The sequence below is a fragment of the Macadamia integrifolia genome, unplaced genomic scaffold, assembly GCF_013358625.1.
Source record: "Macadamia integrifolia cultivar HAES 741 unplaced genomic scaffold, SCU_Mint_v3 scaffold1259, whole genome shotgun sequence".
In the NCBI taxonomy this organism is placed as follows: domain Eukaryota; kingdom Viridiplantae; phylum Streptophyta; class Magnoliopsida; order Proteales; family Proteaceae; genus Macadamia; species Macadamia integrifolia.
Window position 1 is genome coordinate 88,582 of NW_024868136.1, and position 21,188 is coordinate 109,769.

Here is a 21,188-nt window from a genome sequence, read left to right on the forward strand (position 1 = left end):
CAATGAGTCTATAGAAAATATGTATGGTTGAACTAAAATTTCTAAATGCATATAATTTTTTGTTTTTAAATACAAAAATGGTAATTAAAATAATAAATAAAACCCAAACACCACCGGTTTACCCTCACTCAACGAAAAATTAAACCCCTTAAACACCAACCCATCAAATGTCCAAACTATTTTCTTTTGAAGTGGGTTTCAAACTCAATCTCTACATGAATAAGTTTCGTTCTTTCTTCCTCTCCAAATATGAGTAACATATGTGACTACACTGAACTGGACTTTTACCTCACAAGGTGACCAATTTATTTGTATTTTGAGTATCTCCAACTAAAGCCAACAACAATGTAAAATATGTCACTTTAATATGGGGATGGTAAAATTTTAAATAAAAAAAAAAAATCAACAAGTTGGAAAGAGAAGTGTATATCAATAGTTGGCAGGGTTTGTTATATTTTACTTCAATATACGTCCATTTTCTTATAGTATATTAGTAGTCATTGGTCCGATTAAAAGATCATAAATTAGGGATTTAATTTGGTCTAAATACTTGGATATTTCTATATATTCAATGGTTAAAAAAGATACATTGTGACCGTGTGACTTGTGGACATATAACTATTGTTGGCAAACTAGGTTTTGATTAGGAAAACTAGGCCGAGTTTGGTCAAAAGATTAAAAACCTGGTCAAGAGTCATGGAGACTCATCTTGTATTAAAGATTGACAAGACTGGGACCTAATCATACTGAGTCATTGAAGACTCGTTTGTTTTTCCCGAGTCACAACAAAACGGCCAATTCTTGGCAAAAATTTGAGCCGGCATTTCTAAATAGTTTTGAACTAAAATATATTTTAATGATGTTAAATTTTCAATGGTCGAGGTCTTCTATATTGAGTCTGTCGACTATTGAGTATATACATCTAAATTTTAATTAAAAAAATGATTTATGACCATGACATCTTCAAGTCGGATTTTACCAATTTCATCCAAGAGACAATGAATGATGGGCTTTATAAATTTTTTGAAAAACAAACACTTTTATTTTATCTTGTCTCATTTAATTTATTTGGATTGCTTGAGAAAGAATAGTATGGAAATGAGAGGGGGAAATTTGACATGACTCACCTAGTTTTTTGTGACTTGCTCCTACTGGTTAGGTTTTGAAGAGGACGAGTCGAGTCACAAAACCTGGTTTTCCAATAATTGAACAACTGAAAAAATAATTAATGTTTAATTATGCCGTTGACAAGATATTTAAAAGTTATCTTTGGAATGCAGAATTTCTTCTAAATGGAAATTCTATAATAATCTTATTTAGCTGCATGTGTGCCCATCAGGATTCTTTGGAAATGAATTTGAACTTCAATAGTGACCTACTATGGGTTTTCTAACTTTATTCTTCTAAATATACCATTCATTAACTATGTTGAACATATATAAGTTAACTCTATTGTCAGCAATGGATGTTGTTAACTAATCATCCTAATGAGTAAAAATTAAGAGAATTTTGATAATGCCATTTTATATACTTTTAAAGTACTTACTGGGATAACAATATATGAAAATATCACCTTAGCATTCCATTTTGGTTATTAATATGAAATGCATGGCTTGAATAATAAATTTTTTTATCGTAAAAATGGCAAGCGTTGGGAACAGGTACAATAACTTGGTGTGAACCGTTTTGCAATTATTGTGAACTTAATTTTTTTTTATAGTTTTACTTGAGTGAAGGCTCATTTGGCTCATTTGATTCGCCATGATGTTCAAATTTGTACTAAAATTCTTGACAATGTCCAAGTTGAAGTCAGTGCAAAAATGAGTTTTCATACATCTAAAAAGAGAAAGACAGATACCCTATAAAGTGGAATTGATTGATTCCATAACTTCCCTTAGTAGGAGTATTCATCAAACCACAATTGTAGAGTTGGCTACTAAGAAAGACAAGAAGACATTGAAAAAGAAGATTGTAGAATTTTTTGTTAAGAATGAAATTTTGTTCAATGTATTTAGACAAAAAGTATTTTATTTAGATGATGAGAACTGCATGTGAACAACATAAAGTCAACATGGGATACCACAGGTTGCATGATTATGTTTGATACTTGATTGATCTAAAGATGAGGTCTTGAATCAATGCCATAGCTTATTCTCTTTATTGGGTTGTGTTTTTTGAAGTGTATTGAATGTGGTTAAAATAATATAATTGTTAGATTTCTTTCAAAGGAAATTTATGACTTTATTGAAATATTTGGACCACAAAATATTATGAAATCTATTTCACATAACAGTGCTAATTATGATTGTTGTGGTATCATGTTGCTTGGAAAATTGTCTCATGCATATGTATGACAAATTGTGCTACACATAGGGTTAATTTGCTTATGAAGGATATCCATTAGTATGTCAGATTGGTGAGAAAAGTTATTGATATAGAAAACATTTAATGGATTATATATACTGACACACAACTGTTATAGCCTTGACAAGGAAATTCGTCAATGATAAAAAGATTAAGAAGCCTTGCAAAAAACAACATTCGCTACTAATTTTTTGAACTCTTAATGCAAATAATAATAAGTTAAGACTATTGATTGCATCATCTGAATGAAGATACTTTCATTGCAATAGGGCTGAAATAACATTAAAATTTGTGAGAGCAATTTAATCTGATGTACTTTGATATGGGACAAAGAAGGTTGTTGCTTTTATGATTCAACTCATTTGGATTCCATGCCTTAAAAATACAAGAGACCAAAATGATGCTTACCATTGAGAGAATCAGAAATCACAGGTTAAAATATAACTTATAACATGCATTTATTTGCCAGTGTTTATGGCGAATTTTACCTCAATATGTTTATAAGCTCTTACCTTTCCATATTGAGAGGATACAAGTAAGGCCATTACTCAACCCTATACACACCCATTGTCCATTAGAACCTCTTAACTTTTCTATACAAAGTGTACAAAAAAATTGGTGGGAACACTTTCCGCGCTAGGAAGGAAAAGAAAAAAGCATGCGACAAAAATACATATTATATACCTATCAACCACATGTAACAATAATATGGCCAGCAAAAGAGTGCTACCAGCTTGTGTTGCCATTGCATCACACGTAAACCAATGGGAGGTCACGTAGAGGCATCTTCAGCACAGGAGGAGAGGCAATGCAATCTTTTGGTACCCACATGGGTCTAGGCCTAGACACACACAAACAACTGCCCTTTTTCCCTAATAATATATGTTTGAGGTTACTGTTTTAAACAAAGCGCAAAACTACAAAAGCTGAATAAAGCTCAAGACTCCATTATTTGCCTTTGAAGTGTAGCAATGATCTTGATCAACAGAAAAACTGATTATGATCATAATTGATTATTAAAACACAATCCATAATGGAAATAACAAATAATTGAGTAACATTTATGGCCACATTTACATGAATAAATAATATTGAAAGAGAAATCGTCCACTTCTACCAAAAAAAAAAAAAAAAAGAGAAATCGTCCGCACCACTTTAAACCTTTCTACTAGTGAAACTTATTCTTTCCATGTAAAATTGAAAAATTTGTAGTTGTACTGCTATGGTAGTGGACGGGATCAATGATGCCAACAATTTTAGGATCATGACAACATGATAGCTGAATGTTGATTGATATCCCCTTCTCTTGAGCAGAATACCAAGTTTGTAAGCAGAATAGTACTCGTTAGTGATCTTTCTGCTGCAGGTTGATGGGGTAATCTTCATCCCTTTCCCATTCTTCGAGGTATACACTATTAGCAGGATTATAAGCAACAGCCATCCGCAGATATTTTTCTGCTTCTATATTTCGTCCTTCTCGATACAAAGCACTGGAAAACAGATTTATTTAAGGAAAAATGTTGATCATAGCCAAAAATATCCGAAGGAGTTGAACTCAATGTTGGTTAGGCATCAGTACCTTGCTAGCAATAGCAAACCATCAAAATAGTGGGCTTTCCCCTTAGGATCCTCAGGCTCCTTGAATTGGACTATCCTCTCTAGATGTTCTCTCCCCTCTGTCGTTCTCTCCTGATCCAAAAGAAGAAAAATAAAAAAGGGGAAGGGGAAAAAGAAACAGACAACAAAGTACATCAATAAAATAGTTGAACATTAATACTCAAGCCCAGCGTGCAACTGTACAATTGAATATTTGAAGACCAATAACACAGAGCTTTAGGACTAAGGTCTCCACAAGCAATCAAAGGATAAGCAACAGCTTTGGACCACCATAGATCAATGATGACTTAATGAATCACTTCTTTTGGATGAACAATAATAACATTTAAAATTAAAGAAGAAGTAGTGAGCAGAACGGTATGGAGATTGGCCACCCCAAAAAGATGCAGGACTTCCACCCCAATGGTTCCAACTTTCTTTCTTAAAGTTTATTGGATTTTATGCTTTTTAACACGAAGTTGAAAGATAAGATGATAAAACTTATTATTAAATTATGTTCCACCATTGGCCAATATATAGACTGAAGGTGCAAAATAAAAGTACAGAATTTCACCTGACTTATATATGATACACCAGCCCATTGAGAAGCAAGGATCAAAAGATCAACCTGCTCATTTGTTGGATGGCTGACAAGAGAGAGCTGATGATATAACAAGTTCCAGTTAAATGAAGATAGAGTAGTAACAACCAGACGTACTTGCTTCTACTTTATAGTACCAATCTAATGGTTAAAATAAAATAAAGAGAATAGAAAATTGAAAGCTACTATTAAACTTCTGACCTTGGAAATAGCACGCTCTAAATGTTCAATAGCCTCTGTCAACATCCCTTTCTGAAAGAGAGTCTGCCCCAAAACAACCAAAGCTCTCATATATTCAGGATCCTTCTCAAGAGCAAGTCTGTAGCCACAATATTAATTTGAGGTATAAAAACAACACAAAACAAGATACCAACTATCAAGAGGCCTTCTGAAAACAGCAGTGAAGAGAAAATCATATTACCGTAGCAATGGAATTGCTTTATCTTTTTGTCCTTTTGCTAAAATTTGGACGGAAAGCTGTAAACAATATCAACCCAAAAAATGTCAGAATAGACAGAGATGGGCTCAATGTTCATACATTCAAAGATAATTTATGCTCGTTAAAACTCACAGCAAGCAGTTCATCAGGTGATAGCCTTTGAACAGATATTTTTTTTTTCCCCATTGAAACCAATGAACTTCCTTCAGGTGTATCAAATTTTCCTGAGATTTCACTCTTTGCCGGAACATTTTTGTCAGGCAGCCCCAACTTTGTACGAATTGCAGGATGCTTAAGAGAAAGTTGCTGCAAGAATGATGCATGGAAAAGTATGACTAGTATTTCAAATGTTTTGAAAAACAGACCAGATGTAAGACCATCCACCGTTCCAATTAGAGGTGTTAATATCAAACATATATATGGGAAAAACTTGTCACCAAAGCGATGACCTAACAAGTTGTAACCTTCTTGTAATTGCCCCTTGTCTTATTCTCAAAAGTTATTTACTGCAATATTTAATATATGAGTAAAAAATGGTTTCCAAAAAAAGTGCAAGTCATTCAATGCAACATGATGTGAAATGATAGGATTTATCCTAATTGAAAAAAAAAAAAATGTATTATACTAAAATGGCAAAAAAGTAAGGTTACAATCTTGTTGTAACAAACCTTAGTTACAACAAGATTGTCCCTATATCATATATATATATATATATATATATACACACACACACACATATATATGTTAACTCTTAGCAATGTTGGGATAAGGCTGAGTAGTAGGTATTAATTCTTAGCAATGATGATTTTAGACGTGGTGTGGCATTCTGACCTTATGTTGAGTCTAGGATTCTGTAGTGACCTTGGTTCAAAACTTCAAATCCATCCAATTGATTGTTTTGTACTGAAATTATCAAGTAAATATTGATTTTTGTCATTGTATAACAAATGCAACGGTGTGGCACAATTTTTTGAACCTTATGACAAGGGTTAGAATTTGCTGTCAAGTACTTATTCAAACAGATACACTGCAGCCTAATGACCATCTGAACAGTCCGATTGTCAAAACCAGAAGGTCTGCTAACATGTCAGGTTACTGGTCACCCTTCAGTCAAGATAACTGGTAAAAAGCATCCTCCCTTTTCAGAAAATGGTATAACTGGTCCACTAGTCATTTAAAACACTTCTTGTTTAATCAAATTAAGAGTGTAAGAAACAAAAAACGGATGAAAGGAAATTATTAGATAATCCCTTCCTTGTTTGTGGTGTCCCCTTTTTTCCAGGAAAAGTATGAAAAGATTTAAAGGGAGCCTGTAGTGCTCGAAACTCTAATTCCCACTCATAGAGTCGCTCCACTATCATTGAGTGTGGTTCTCCGGGCAGCCCCCCCACTCGTCTGTGTGGGGCCTAGGCTCCTACTCGCATTCGTTCGTTCGTTTGTTCGGGGAAGCGTTTGTTTGTGTTTGCCTGTTGATTATGCGACGATATATACATTTATTAGCCATTTATTCATTATTTTAGATAAAGGTGGCTACATAATATTGGTTTTCATACATATGCAAGTTACAAGGCAATGCGCAGAAACAATGCTAAATGGACGAGGATAATGATATCTGCAGATCAAGCCACCTGTAGATCATTTGAATCGATCATGATCAAGAGTAAGATTGGAAGAAGTTTCATTAAAGCACTAAAAGAGATGTCGAAGTCCAATCCAAGAAGCCCAAGTTTTTATGCACAATAGTGGGCTGGACCACGGAGAAGGAAAGCATAGGGGCATAATGGTAATTTTGACTAATTGGGAATTTGTTGGAATAGGTTAGATATTAGGCTGATTTCATCTCTAATTTAAAATGATGCAATTTTAATTCTTGGATTGGGTCAATCAGGGGTCAGGATGGAGAGATACAACCGATAAACCGTTTCTAGCTAAGTTGGAATTTAAAATTTAAATAAATAAATTCAACAATCTCTCTCCTCTCTCCCATTCCTTTTTATTCTCGGTTTCCCTTTTATTCCTTTTTTTTCTCACTCATAATATAACTCCACCTTTTCCACTTTCTCTCCCCCTATTTTTTCTCTCTTGTTTCTATAAGGACATAACTAACCAGCCCCTAAAACCTCTTACTCTCACGCATGCCTTCCCCCCTTTCTTGTTCCTAAACCGAATACCTCTCTATTCTCCATCTCGTGCATCACTCTCTCTCCTCTCCTATTTTTTCTCTACTTTCTACCGTCTCACCTATTTTTTCTCCTATAATTGCCAATATGGCAATTATCTATTCCAATATGGTCTTGCTTATAATCTCATGTTATGTATGTGTTGAATAACTCATTGAACATATTATATTAAAAATTCGTATTCCCATTGACCTATTCAAGCATGCGACACTAGATTGTTTGCCGTGTTGTTTTATGGTTATCCTTGTTGGCAACCCGGCCACATGACAGTGATGACGTGGTCAGTTTGGGTGATGTGGCAAAAAATGATGACATGGCAACTTCCAATCTTGTCGATGAGATAACAGAGTGCATGGTGTGCATGGAGTGGTTTGACACATCCTTGGTAGGTGGCGCAGGTTTTCGGGCTAAAATTAAAAAAATTGACCTATTCACGCTCGGGGGCATATTCGACAGTGAAAATGATATTTTGGAAAGACCGTTTCTTCATGAAAAAGATATATTGCAATTTATCTAGTCCAATGCTTCTGATTTCGTCACGTTCCGATACCATATGAAGTTACGGCATCCGCGATCACCAGTTTTGGGGCAGTTTTAGAATTGAAGATGAATATTTTAGAAGAAAATTTCTGCATGTAACGATACGACAAAAATCTAATCTTTTCAACTCTTCTGATTTCGTCGCGTCTCGATTTCGTATAAGATGCGCTACATTGGAAAGGTCTACGGACATTTTGGTCATTTTACATGGTTGAGTCGGACGATTGGGTCTTCTGGAAGGTTGTAGAGTGTCGAGTCGTGGTTCCAACAGTTTGTAGGAGCAGGGGCTTGTCTGTAATTAGAAGGTTTTAAAGGATCTCAAATAGAGGGTTGAGATCATGCTACGTAGGCAAGATCCAACGGTTAAAGGTGGTTCACCTTTTCATAAAGTAGAGACAGCCAACAAGAAGAAATGAATCCCAGCTCGACTACACATTGGCTGCTGACGCAGGGCTGACGCGCCTGTGTCATCGTGGCGTTAGCATAACATCATTTGTTGACTTAATGATTCCAATCCTGTGGTTCTAATATTTTGTCTGTTATTTAAATCCAATGGCTCAGATTACAAGATGATGCTGATCCTTGATCTATGGCTTGGATTGCGTTGTTCTTTCGCACACTGCCAGTGTACGCCACGCTCATGCTTCGAAGATTCCATTTCAGGATATATCATTAGTCAATCATTTTTTTTTTTTTTTGCTTCTAATGTGTAGAGAATGAAAAAATGAAGAAGCTGCAACTTGGATGAACAAAGTTGGCCTTATGGTTAGAAAGTTAGTATAATTACGACTGCAGTTTTTGAGAGAGAAGCTCCCCCTCCATTAATGGCCATTGAGTGATTTTCAAAGCTCCAAGTGAGTAATGTGCATAGCTGTCAAGGTGTCGCCTAGGCGACGACTAGGCGTCCAGGTGGTTTGCCTCGGGGCCTAGGCGACAGCAGCCTTGTTGCACTGCATGTCGCCTTGTGTTTCGGCACTTACTTATGCCAAATATCATTCAAGTAAATGTTTTTCATTTACTTAAGATATTATTCATAAATAAGCAAATACCCCCTATTTGAATCCAATAAAAATAGTTTAAAAATTAAATTCCAAAAGGATAAAAAATCAACCCCCCAGTCCAAGAACAAAAATCGGATTTTGGTTATAGGAACGATTTTCAACTTTTAAATGCTAGGGTTTTTCTCAATTATGAAAATTTTATAAATTCTATCATGTTAAAACATTGCTAAAAACCAAAAGTCCGATAAAAAAATATTTTGTTTTGATATTCATAAAATTATTTTCATTCAGGCGATTTTAACAATATTTGCGCACTTAAAAATAAGTTTGACTGAAGCATAACTTTGTCATTGCAACTCAGATTTAAGTAATCTTAGACTTGTTAGAAAGCTGGTTTTATATTATAACTAATACAAAAAGTCTCATGTAAAAATAAAATCATTTGACCAGTCAAAATTATTATAGAATAAGAGCATTTCTCTAAATGTTGATTTTTTATAACTTAATATGACTTAATGTTAATTTTTTATGATTTGATGTGGCTAAATGTTGATTTTTAATGACTTGATGTGGCTTAATCTTGATTTTTTATGATACAAGGTATATATAACTTACTAAATAATGTTAGAAAATAGGAAAAATAAAAAATAACACTTGTTTGCCTAGTTTGCCTTAAGGCGGGCGCCTTCTCACCTAAGCGCTTAGACAACCCTCCACCGCCTTGGTTCGCCTTGTCGCCGTGACAACTATGGTAATGTGTGCTCCATTAAAGGCTGGTTTTATGTGTAAGTGAACTCTATTAATTGAGTATTGATGCCAAGCTAAGAGAGAAAGGAAAGAGAAGAGAATAGAGCTTGAGGGTGTTGTGTTGATGCTTTAATGAGCAAGAAGATAAAGGAAAGAAGAGAGAACAAGGGAAAGCTTGTTAGTGGAGGTTCCAGTGGTCCGTGCAAGTTTCAAGTCATCCCAGGAAACCGGTTGTGAGATTCCCTAACCTTAAATTTACATTATATGCATGTATGATAATATATATGTATACTAGGGTTAGTTGTGGATGAATTGTATACATGATAGGTTAGTTGTGGATGAACTGTAAGCATGCTAACTAGTTGTGGATGTAAATGCTAGGCAGAACTTGATTATAGGGCATTGATATAAACCCCAATTTACTGTATTCTTATATTAAGTGCTTATAGATGCTCCCGTGTAATAAATGCTACACATTGTATCGGCACTGCAAGTGCCATCTCAGCTTCAGCTTAAGAAAATTGAGTGTAGGTGCTCCCGACTGTAAGTGTAGTCAAAGTAATGTATTGAGTAGATAAGAAGCCTTTAAAGGCACTACTCTGGGGACGTAGACAAATTGTCAAACCTTGTAAAAACCCTGTGTTGTGGTTGTGCCCGTTGTTTGCATTATATATATATATATTAAAGTGCGTGAAATGCGGAATGGGTGTGCACACTTGGAAATGCCTACAAGAGGCTGAGTATGCATACGACTATGTGTGAACAGGGACAGGTACATGTACATGTGTATCAGGTTTTGCTTGGTCAAATATCGGACAAGTTTTTGGGGATCGGAATTGGACTCACTGATTCACCCCCTCAGTGACTGTCGGGTTACATGTCGATTGTTTGTAAATTTCATGGTGAATTCTAATTCCTAAGTGCTCCCACATCATAATTTCACACTTATAGTGCTTGTATAATTTTAGGTTCATTAATCCATTTTTGCCTTAATCTTAGTTTCACTTTATTATTGCACGTTAATTAAGTTAGTTTAATTTACTTCCATATTTAATTATTGCCTTTCACCATCGTTAGTTTAGTCTACTTCAATCATGACAACCTGCCAAATTAGTGCACTCTGCTAGGTTAGGACTGACAATTCCATAGAACTCATCTCATTGTGATCAACCCATATCTGCACGCGACCCATGCGCTTGCGGTTAATTTTATCACTTAATTTTTCCAATCAAGTTTTTGGCACCTTTGACCAGGAGGCGACACTTATGTGTTCAGTTTTTAACTGATTTGGGGTGCTTTTATTTTCTGTTATACTATAGGATAATTAAAAAAAAAAAAAAAAAAAGGTTAGTTCAGGGTCTACCTCACCTTAGTGTTGCATTCATTGCCACATCTTGTGCAGTGCATAAGTGTTTGGTCTAGAAACTCTATAGGTCGTTTAGAGCATATAGAATTGCACAACATGGCTCAGGAAACACACAAAACCCTTAGGGATAGATTCTACCTGCCCGGGTGGCACAACCTTTATGTATTCGTTTGCCAGCTTGAATCTTAGTTCATTACCATGTTACTTCATTTTCATGATCTGCCATCTGAAGAAGCCTACATCTTCCTTAGAGAATTTGAGGAAGTGTGCATCGTCATAACGATACAGCAATTGATAGATGGTTAAGATGAGATTTATCACTTTCGCACTCAAAGATGGAGCGAAGAAATGGCTAAATGGGCTGCCTACTGATTCCATTACCACATGGGAGAAATCCACAGTGGAATTTCTGAAGAAATACTTTCCCTTGCACAAAACTAATAATATTAGGAATGATATTCTTCAATTTAGGAAAAAAACTTAGTGAATCATTTTCCAAGCTTATGGAAAGATTCAAAGACATTCTCTAAGAGTGCCCTCACTATGCACTTGATACATGGCATTTGTGCCAAATCATTTATAAGGGAATTGACTATCACATAAAGTAGGTGTTGGAATCCAAGTGCCCTACAAGATTCACTTCATTTACCAATGCCAACATTGCTTGGAATTTTTCAGTCGACCTAGCTAAAAAGATTCATGAGTGGGAATCAACTTAGGAGAGAGAGAGTCATCACTGCCAAAGGTTTCTTTGTTAACAGTGTTGTGACAAAAGAAGCTCATTTAGATAGTCTTCTCAAGAGACTAGAAGTCATAGTGGTTAAGGGACCATATCAATTATGTCAAGTCAATCAGACTATCCCTATGTGTAGTTATTGCCATGCTCTAAACCATGTTATGGAGGAATGACCCAACCTTCCTAAAGGTAGCAATGGCAGTGAGAATGTGAATACAATATATCCCAATAATCCATATAGTAGCACTTACAATCCAGGATGGAAGAACCATCCAAACTTCTTTTGGAACCAAGGGAATAACCAAGTTGGACCATCAAATTTCCAGAATCAAGGTCAATTTGGTCCCCCAAGGTCCAACCCTCCTAATTTTGCTAGGCCACCACCCCCAATTCTGAATTTATAACCCCTTGGGTTTCCAAAAGTGGGTGAGTCAGCTAGGATCAGTTCTTTAGAGAAAAGTATGGAACTTCTCATAAATACCTTCATAACAAGCCAATATAATTTGGAGAAGCACATCTCCCAAATTTCTACGGCTTTACATGAATGGGAAAAAGGAAAGCTGCCAAGTCAACCTGATCCAAGTCCCAAGAACTTGAATTTTACTCAACAAGGACAACCTAATTCGCTGAATTCAGTTCAACAAAGTTCACAACAAGAAGAGCCCTCCAGTTAATGTAATGCCATCAATGCATTAAGGAGTGGTTGTGAGCACACTCGAGATGATATACTTGATTCGTTTGAGAATCCCTAAAACCCTTCTATTAAGGTGATAGAGGGCCTGTCGGGGAAGGGAAGAAATCCCTAAAAGAACTCAGAGTTGTAGGGGAGAATAGAAGAATCACACAAAGGAGGGGTGAGAGGAGGTCACACGACCTAGTCTTGCACCTTGCTCGGCACCAAAACATTCAATTCAATTCATTCTCAAAATCTGTCTGATAACTTGGGTTACATACATGCCTTTATATAATAAACTGAAATTAAAACTTGCCTAATTAAAATTTAAAACTGAAATAGCAACTTCATTACGTCCTCAATTCTAACTAATAAAATTAGAAACGAAAAAAAACTCAAATTAGTAACTCCCTACTTATCTGACAACTACCCAAAATAAAAGATTGCACATTATCCCAAATAAAATAACTCAATATTTCCTAAATAAAGCAACTCCTACAATATCCTATTGATCCCAAAATTCAATCGGATCCGGTTCGTCTAAGTTGAGATTGCCTGAAGGGTCAACCTAATTTAAGCTCAATTCTACATCAACTCCACCGATGTTAAGAAAAACTCGTCCACGAGTTTTGAAGAATGATAACAATAAAAACCCACCAACGGGGGGTGAATTGCTCATTGTCTATATAGCGAAAAAAATCCATGATGTGAAAATGTGAAGCTGTGAAGGTGCATTCAAGTCCGAAAAATCATGGGGAAGAACAAACTCATAATGGTCAACAACTGGCACTGCATTGATGTCCTTCATTACTCAATCTAAGATTTTCTCACTTTCCGTTGTAATCACTTATTTCACAATAGGATGGTCTTCCACTTGTGTTGATGCATCTGGTTCATCTTGTGGTTGTCCTAGGGGTGTCACTTTCTTTGAGTCAATCAATATATGAAGATTAAATTTTTGACACATGTGGTAAGCTTGGAGGGTGCACATATTGTTGTCACGATCAAGGATGATGTCTCATTGTTCCAACCAACATCGACCCAATTTAATGATGTGTTGAGGAGAGTCAAACACTCCACAAAAAGGACCATCATATAATGAGAAACAAAAAATTCAATGAATACATCATCCTTTGACTAAAAACTAATCTGATTGGTGTGAGACCCAAGAATACGGAAAGTACCGGACCTACCTGGGAGATCGGTGAGGTGTTCCCACCAAGAATACGGCAAGTATCAGGGGGTTTGGGAGATCAATGAGGGTGTACAAACTTTAGTCCCACATCGCCTAGGGAGAGATTACTGAACTAGTTAAGGAGACTGGATAGTTAATAACCTCCAGTCTCCTTAACATGGCACAATGTGTTTTAAAGCCTTGAGTCTCATGGGCCAAAAATGATAATATTGTGCAAGGTTAATGGGGCAGGGGCGTTACAAATGGTATCAAAGCCAACCTCGATAGCGTGTGGGGCCACAACAAGGGACGCTATGCCGAAAGTGGGGAAGTTTGTGAAACCCAAGAATACGGCAAGTACCGGACCTGTTACACCCGTGCCCTAATCCGGTCTAATTTGAAATTTTGTGACAGGCCTCGGATCGGAGATCAGAAGTACCACTGGATTTTGGTTCGCGGCTGCGCATTGCTGAAGGGGTAGGGATGACCCATGTCCGTGCATCGCGTGCCTAACTAACTGGAGGGGATTCATACCTTTCGATCCTAGACGGTAAGTGACCTGACTCCCCACACTTGATTTTCGGCACGCATCATAATTGTCGAAAGGCCTTGAGCATGTCTGAAGGCAACCACCCGTGCGAGACCAACCATGGGACAGCAAACTGTCTTGGACACCGGAAACAAGCCACCGAAAGTAGCCTGGGCCTAAATCCGGTACCTATTTTGGTGGGTTGATAGGCTGTTGTCGGGATTCCGATGCCCATGGTTCCCGCCACTCGTATCGTAAATGACTCCGGATGATCCCAAATCATTCTCCACATTTTTCTCGTGATGTGAGCACCTTATGGACCTAAATGTGTGAGTCCTCCTGTCCTAAATTTCATTTTAACCCGATTGGTTCAAAAGAGGTCCAAACCAAACAGATCCTAAGTCCCACTTATGTTATAAGTTAGGAAATGAGGATTCATTTCCTCATTTCCCTTGTGCCCAACGTAGGAGAGGAGAGAAAAAGGTGATAAAGGAAGAAGAAGGTTGGAGGCTTACCTTGGCGCCGGCTGCCGCTTTGTTGTCGGAATCGTTGCCGGAGGTAAGTACCTCCCATATCACTCTTTCTCTTCATTTTAACCTAGACAAAGCTAGGTATGGATGGAATCTTGGTGTACAAACCATGTTAAGGTTGTAGGATGAATGGTCTACTCTCCCGGTGTTGTTATCGAGCTCGAACCAAGCCCGGTGAGCTCTAACATGTAATGCCAAAAGACCAACCAGGGTTTCGATCGTTCGATCGACGTATCACCCAAATGGCTCAGTGGAATTGAAATTTTCTTGACTTAGAATGATGCTAGGAACATCCCTTACAAACTCCATGGAACAAATCCCGACAATCGGGCTCGAGCCGAAAAGCCCCAAATTAGTTGGGTTGACCTGAACCACCACCGGATCCACTGGGTCTATTTCCGGTGGCATATTTCCGGTGAACATGTGAGCCTTACATGCTCTTTGTTACCTCCACCAGCAGGTCTGATATTTCTGGTGGAAATGTCATGTTTTTGGTGGTTGTTTCCGGTGACATTATTGTCATTCGGAGACAATGTTTGTGCATTTTAGGGGTGACTTGTGTAGGTCCCTCCCGATGTTCTTGACGCGTACTGATGTACGATTCCTTTTGTGTCTGAGACAGTGATGCACACGTGCCCCAAAGCCGAAATTGATTGGATTGATCGGTGGCCTTACTTGAACCCTAAAACAAATCGAGATCAACAAAGTGAGGGATGGACAGTGTTTATTTCTAAAATGTTTATTATCATTAAATTGCTTACATGTTTAGAATTTTATGTTTAATTGTAATTATTCAAATACGATTATGATATGCTACATTATCATTTTATGATTTTGATATGAATTGTATGAAAATGTATGACGGAATCCAGTGTGGCCGAGGTGGTACCAGTACCGTGATCGTCATATGTTTGGTTGTGTGTGAGACGGGAACCGACGTGGCCAAGGTAGTACCGGTGCCATGATTGCCGTATGTATATTGCATTCATGCATTGATTATGTGTATTAGAGTTAATTGTAGTCGCGGGTTACACTGTGGCCAAGGTCTCGCTAGTATCGTGTAACCTGGGATTGCATTTGGAAATGGATATGCTTCGTGGCCGAGGTCTTGCCGGTGTTGCGTAGTCCATACTCAACTGCTATTTGCATGCTAGATTAGCTAAACGGTCGTGGGTTACACTTTGTGGCCAAGGTCTCGCTGGTATCATGTACCCCGGGACTGTATTTGGAGATGGATTACTTTGTGGCCGAGGTCTCTCCGGTATCATGTAATCCATACTAACTGTATCATTATGAAGGCATGTACTTTATATATGGTTAGGTATCACTTCCTATGCTATGCACCCTTGCCAATAGGGGTTGAGGTGTTGGATAACCCATTGTGGTATGTTTGATGTGCCTTTCCGAAGTGCTACTCTTGCAGTACGATGTGTTTGTTGCTGGAGGAGAGAACCTGTCCGGCATGGCCAATGTGTTACCGGTGCCATGACTACCAAGAGGGGGTTATCAGGGGTTTGCTGGGTGACCCATGGACGCATATGGGGACCGGCAGGCTTCTAATCACGGTTAGGGTTTGTATCGCTACATAGTCGATCTCGTTTCTGAGACGAGGGATACAGCCTAATGCGTCGTAGTAGCATTTACCAGACTTAGTTTGTATTGTTAGGTGGACAATAAATTGAATGAACTGCATCACGAGCATCATGGACTATGTGTTTAATTTCCGCAATCATGCATCATAAATTACTGCTTGTCTTGCTTGGATGTGCTTGACCCCACCCCTCACTGAGCGAGTTGGAAAACTCACCCCACGTATACACCCCTTTTTAGATGATGATGAAGGTACAGTCGTGCCTGTGGCTAGTGACTCTTTTTCCTCCAGATCCGAGTACGGAGTGAGCGACTGACAGATGCCGGAAGCAGAGAAGTATGGCCAAGACAGTGCTTGTGACTTTTGTGCATACGCGGCGCCATGAGGTGTTCGGCGTATTTTTGATTATGTTGATATAACTCTGTGAATATTATGTTTTAAACTGAATATATGTAAGTCTTGAAGGATTGTAAGCAGAATAACTTAGTTATTTCTATTATATTATCATTAGACGTTTCTCCATTTTATTTATAATTCCGCTACTATACTCTGATTCTGCTGCTTATGTTGGTTGTGATGTGAGATTGTGAGCATGTTAAGGTACTGCTATCAGAGATCCTGATAGGTTTGTAAGCTAGGTACGTGTCTTACTCACACCGCCAGTATTCCTAATGGTAAGTTGGGTCTATTGTAAGGTGGGGTGTGACAGGACCCGCTTGGAAGATCGATTAAGTGTCCCCACCAAGAATACAAGTACCAGGGGGTTTGGGAGATCGGTGAGGGTGTGTAAACTTAGTCCCACATCGCCTAGAGAGAGATTACTGAACTAGTTAATAACTTCCAGTCTCCTTAACATGGCACAACGATTTTTAAAGTCTTGAAGCCCACAGGCCAAAGAGGACAATATTGTGCAAGGATAATGGGGTCGGGGCGTTACAATTGGTCTTTGACAACATATCCACCACAGATCTAGAGACAAAATTGTCGTGTTGTCTCTCATCAATCAATAAATGAGTAGATTTTACATTTGGCAGTCACATTGTAAATTTGAACACAAAGGAGTCCATGACCAATCATGTGCTGGAATTGCTATGGGCCTCACAAAAATAAGACACCAACTCCAATAATCAAGTGGGTGGCAAAACTGAAACTAAAAAGGGTCACTTTTTTTTTTCAAGGATGGCAGAATTGTAAATAACTTAAATCAAATTGTAACCCACAAATATACCACGTGAGGGAAGGGGTAAACTTAGAAAGAGATAAAGATGGGATAATTAAAAATAAGATGGGAAGATAGGGTAGGATAATTAAAAATAAGATGGGAAGATAGGGGTAAAATTGGAAACAAGGAGAAAGAAATCAAGGTTTGGGGGTTTCAAATACCAGAAAGAGTGGTGTCTTCCTTCGGTGCATGGAAGAAGAACTTTGTGGGAGTTTGGGAAGGCGGAGGCAAGGGGCTATAGGCTCCGACAAAAGACCAAGAGGGGATGGCGGCTTCAATAGAAGTCCGAGTAGAGATGGCGACTTGCAAACAAGCAAGGATCTATTTGCTCTCTCTTCTTGACTTTTCTTCTTCATCTGCTTTTTCCTTCTCACTTCTTTCTTCCTTTTTTTTCCTTGGTTCTTTTCACTCGCTACTGGCGAAACCCTAAATGAAGGGAGGGGTAGATTGAGTGGCGAAGGAAAAGAATAGGGTAGCAAGGTTTTTCTTGTTGGGAATCGAAGGGGGTAAAGGGTGGAATCTGGTTCGAGGACCTTTTTTTTTTTTTGCTAGATAGAAACTGAGAAGAGGGTATGCCACAGACAAGATGCAGGGTGTAATGAAGGGAGGGAAACGGGGTAATATGGGGGGTGTGGCTCGATTTCCTTGTTTGAACAAAGATAGTTTTTTTTTAATCGCTATTCTCAGTCTCTGTAGAAACTAGAACAGAGGATGGAGAGAAGATAGGAAGGAAAAGAGAAGGAAGGAAGGATCCTTCAACTCTGATACCACTTGATGGAGGGTCGGTCGGAGAAGGGAAGAAATCCCTGAGAAAACTCAGAGTTGCAGGGGAGAAGAGAAGAATCACACAAAGGAGGAGGGAGGAGGTCACATGACCTAGTCTTGCACCAAACCTGGCACCAAAACATTCAATTCAATTCATTCTCAAAATCGTCTAATAACTTGGGTTACATGCCTTTATATAATAAACTGAAATTAATTGCCTAATTAAAATCTAAAACTGAAATAGGAACTTCTAATTACTTCCTCAATTCTAACTAATAAAATTTGAAACGAAATAAAACTCAAATTAATAAGTCCCTACTTGTCTAAAAACTACCCCAAATAAAAGATTACATATTATCCCAAATAAAATAACTCAATGTTTCCTAAATAAAGTAACTCTTAAAATATCCTACTGATCCCAAAAATTCAATCGGATCTGGTTAATCTCGATTGAGATTGCCCAAAGGTCAAACCCAATTCAGCCTCAATTCTGCATCATAAGGCTAGTACTCCATCTGCTTTGCCAAGTTCGTCTGAGGAACCTGATACTGGTACTGTTACTGATGAACAGCCAAAGCAAATCTATGTGCCTACTGCTCCTTTTCACAAGAGATTGGTGAATAACACCAAAAAAACTGCTTCTATAGACAAAATCCTTAATGTTTTCAAAAATGTGTAGGTCAACATTCCTTTGTTGGATGTAATCTCACAAGCCCCCGCTTGTGCTAAAGTCCTCAAAGACTTATGCACTCAAAAGCGAGCCACCAATGTACCCAAGAAAGTCTTCTTGACTGCAAATGTTAGCTCCATTCTATCACACCAGATGGCAGCTAAATATAAAGACCCTAGTTGCCCCACTATATCCTGTGTTATTGGTAAGCTCTTTTTGATCTTGCAGCAAGGGTTAATCTCTTGCCTTTCTTTGTTTACCAACTATTAGGCTTGAGAGAGCTGCAACCAACTAATGTCACACTTCAGTTAGCGGACAGATCAATTAAGACTCCCAAAGGCATGGTTAAGGATGTTTTACTTAAAGTTTGAGAATTTTTATTCTCTGTTGATTTCATAGTTTTAGACACCCAACCAGTTGCCAACATTCGGGACCAGATCACAATCATTCTTGGTAGACTGTTCCTTGCCACCAGCAATGCCATAATCAATTACAAGAACGATATCATGAAACTTACTTTTGGCAACACTTCTGTGGACTTTAATATCTTTAGGTTGGGTAAGCAACCGAATTTCTATGAGGAGAAAGTTCATATGCTCCAGGAAATCCTAGATTCCATTGAGACATATTTTGATATTAATTTTGATTCTGAATTTCAAAAGTATATGGAGCAATTGGGTGGTTTTGATGAGGGAATTATTCTAAGGTTTGGATTCTCCAACCACCTATAGAGCCCACTGGACCCTTATCTACTTCAATACCCAAGCCTTCCATTGTTGAACCTCCAGGCTTGAGTTGAAGGAGTTGCCCTCCAATCTTAAGTATGCTTTCTTAGGTGAGGATCACACTCTTTTAGTCAACATTGCTTCTTATTTGACTTCAAGTCAGGAGGAGCTGATCGAGCTTCTAAAAGAAAACAAGGAAGCCATAGGATGGACTATGGCTGGCATCAACGGAATTAGCCCTTTTGTTGTTTAACATCATATTCACCTCATTGAGGGGGTCCAAACCTTCAACGAAACCCCAGAGAAGAGCTAACCCAGTTATGAAGGAAGCCATTAAAAAAAAAATTGTGAAGCGGATGAACAATGGAATCATTTATCCAATATATGATAGCTAGTGGGTGAGTCCAGGTCAAGTTGTGCCAAAGAAATCTGGTATAACGCTAATTCAATCTGCCAGGGATGAATTGATTCCAACCCGTATCTAAATAGGATGGAGAGTTTGCATTAACTATTGTAAGTTGAATCCAACAACTTGGAAGGAGCAGTTCTCTTTGCCATCTATTGATCAGATGTTAAAGCGCCTAATCGGCCATGAGTATTATTGTTTCCTAGATGGATATTCTGGTTACAACCAAATCCCTATTGCCCCCGAGGATCAAGATAAAACTAGATTCACATGCCCGTTTGGAACGTTTGCTTATCGGCGCATGCCATTTGGGCTATGTAATGCCCTTGCAACTTTCCAATGATGCATGATAAGCATCTTTTCAAATATGGTGGAGAAAGTTCTTGGAGCCTTCATGGACAATTTTTCCATTCATGGATCCACCTATTCTAAGTGCCTTCATCATCTCCGACTGGTTTTAGAGAGATATAAACAGAAGAAGTTGGTCCTCAATTGGGAAAAATGTCATTTTATAGTGTAAGAGGGCATTATTCTTGGTTATGTGATTTTCAAGTATGGAATTAAGATTGATAAAGCCAAGGTGCACCTAAATGTTAGTCTACCACCCCTAAATCTGTCAAGGACATTCGTTCATTTTTTAGGCATGCTGACTTTTATAAGCGGTTCATGAAGGACTTTAGCAAAGTGGTTAAACATCTCACCAACTTGCTTGCTAAGGATCAACCCTTCGAGTTTCCAAGGAATGTTTCGAGAGTTTCGAGTATTTGAAGGAATTGACCACTGCACCCATTGTCTAGCCACCTGTTTGGACTAAGCCCTTTGGGTTGATGTGTGATGCATCTGCTTTTGCGATTGGGCTTGTTTAGGGCAAAGAATTGACAAGTTGCCCTATGTCATCTATTATGCAAGTGGGACTCTTAATGATGCACAGCTTAATTATACCACTACTAACAAGGAATTCTTAGATGTATTTGCTTTAGAGAAATTTCGATCCTACGTGATTGGTTCTCGTTTTATCATTTACACAGATCATGCAACTATTAGATATCTCGTGCAGAAGAAATATGCTAAGGCTTGTCTCATTCAGTGGGTTTTGTTGCTCCAAGAGTTTGATCTCAAGATACAGGATAAAAAAGGAACTAACTGAAAATCTAGTTGCAGACCATTTATTCTTGCTGCCCAATTAGTGAGCCTTGGTTTATTGGTTGACATTGTCCATTACTTGGCTACGGGTGAGACACCTGACCATTGGTCCACCTAGGATAAGTATCGATTCCATTCCCAAGTTAAGCATTTTTTCTGGGACGGCCCTTACTTATTCAAGACATGTCCA

The 21,188-nt window shown here is 38.0% G+C and overlaps 1 protein-coding gene across 1 annotated transcript in view; it reads right to left on the reverse strand.

Annotated features, from left to right (window-relative positions):
- Positions 1-3,291: 3,291 nt before the first annotated feature.
- The window catches only part of LOC122063239 (ALBINO3-like protein 2, chloroplastic), a 51,838-nt gene continuing 33,941 nt past the window's right edge, over positions 3,292-21,188 (reverse strand). The window contains exons 9-14 of the mRNA XM_042626944.1: positions 5,133-5,306; positions 4,983-5,038; positions 4,763-4,880; positions 4,535-4,621; positions 3,944-4,053; positions 3,292-3,854 (exon numbers count right to left, since the gene is read on the reverse strand). Coding sequence (XP_042482878.1) covers positions 3,710-3,854; positions 3,944-4,053; positions 4,535-4,621; positions 4,763-4,880; positions 4,983-5,038; positions 5,133-5,306 — 690 coding nt within the window. The 3' untranslated portion in view covers positions 3,292-3,709. The remainder of the gene's footprint in view (positions 3,855-3,943; positions 4,054-4,534; positions 4,622-4,762; positions 4,881-4,982; positions 5,039-5,132; positions 5,307-21,188) is intronic.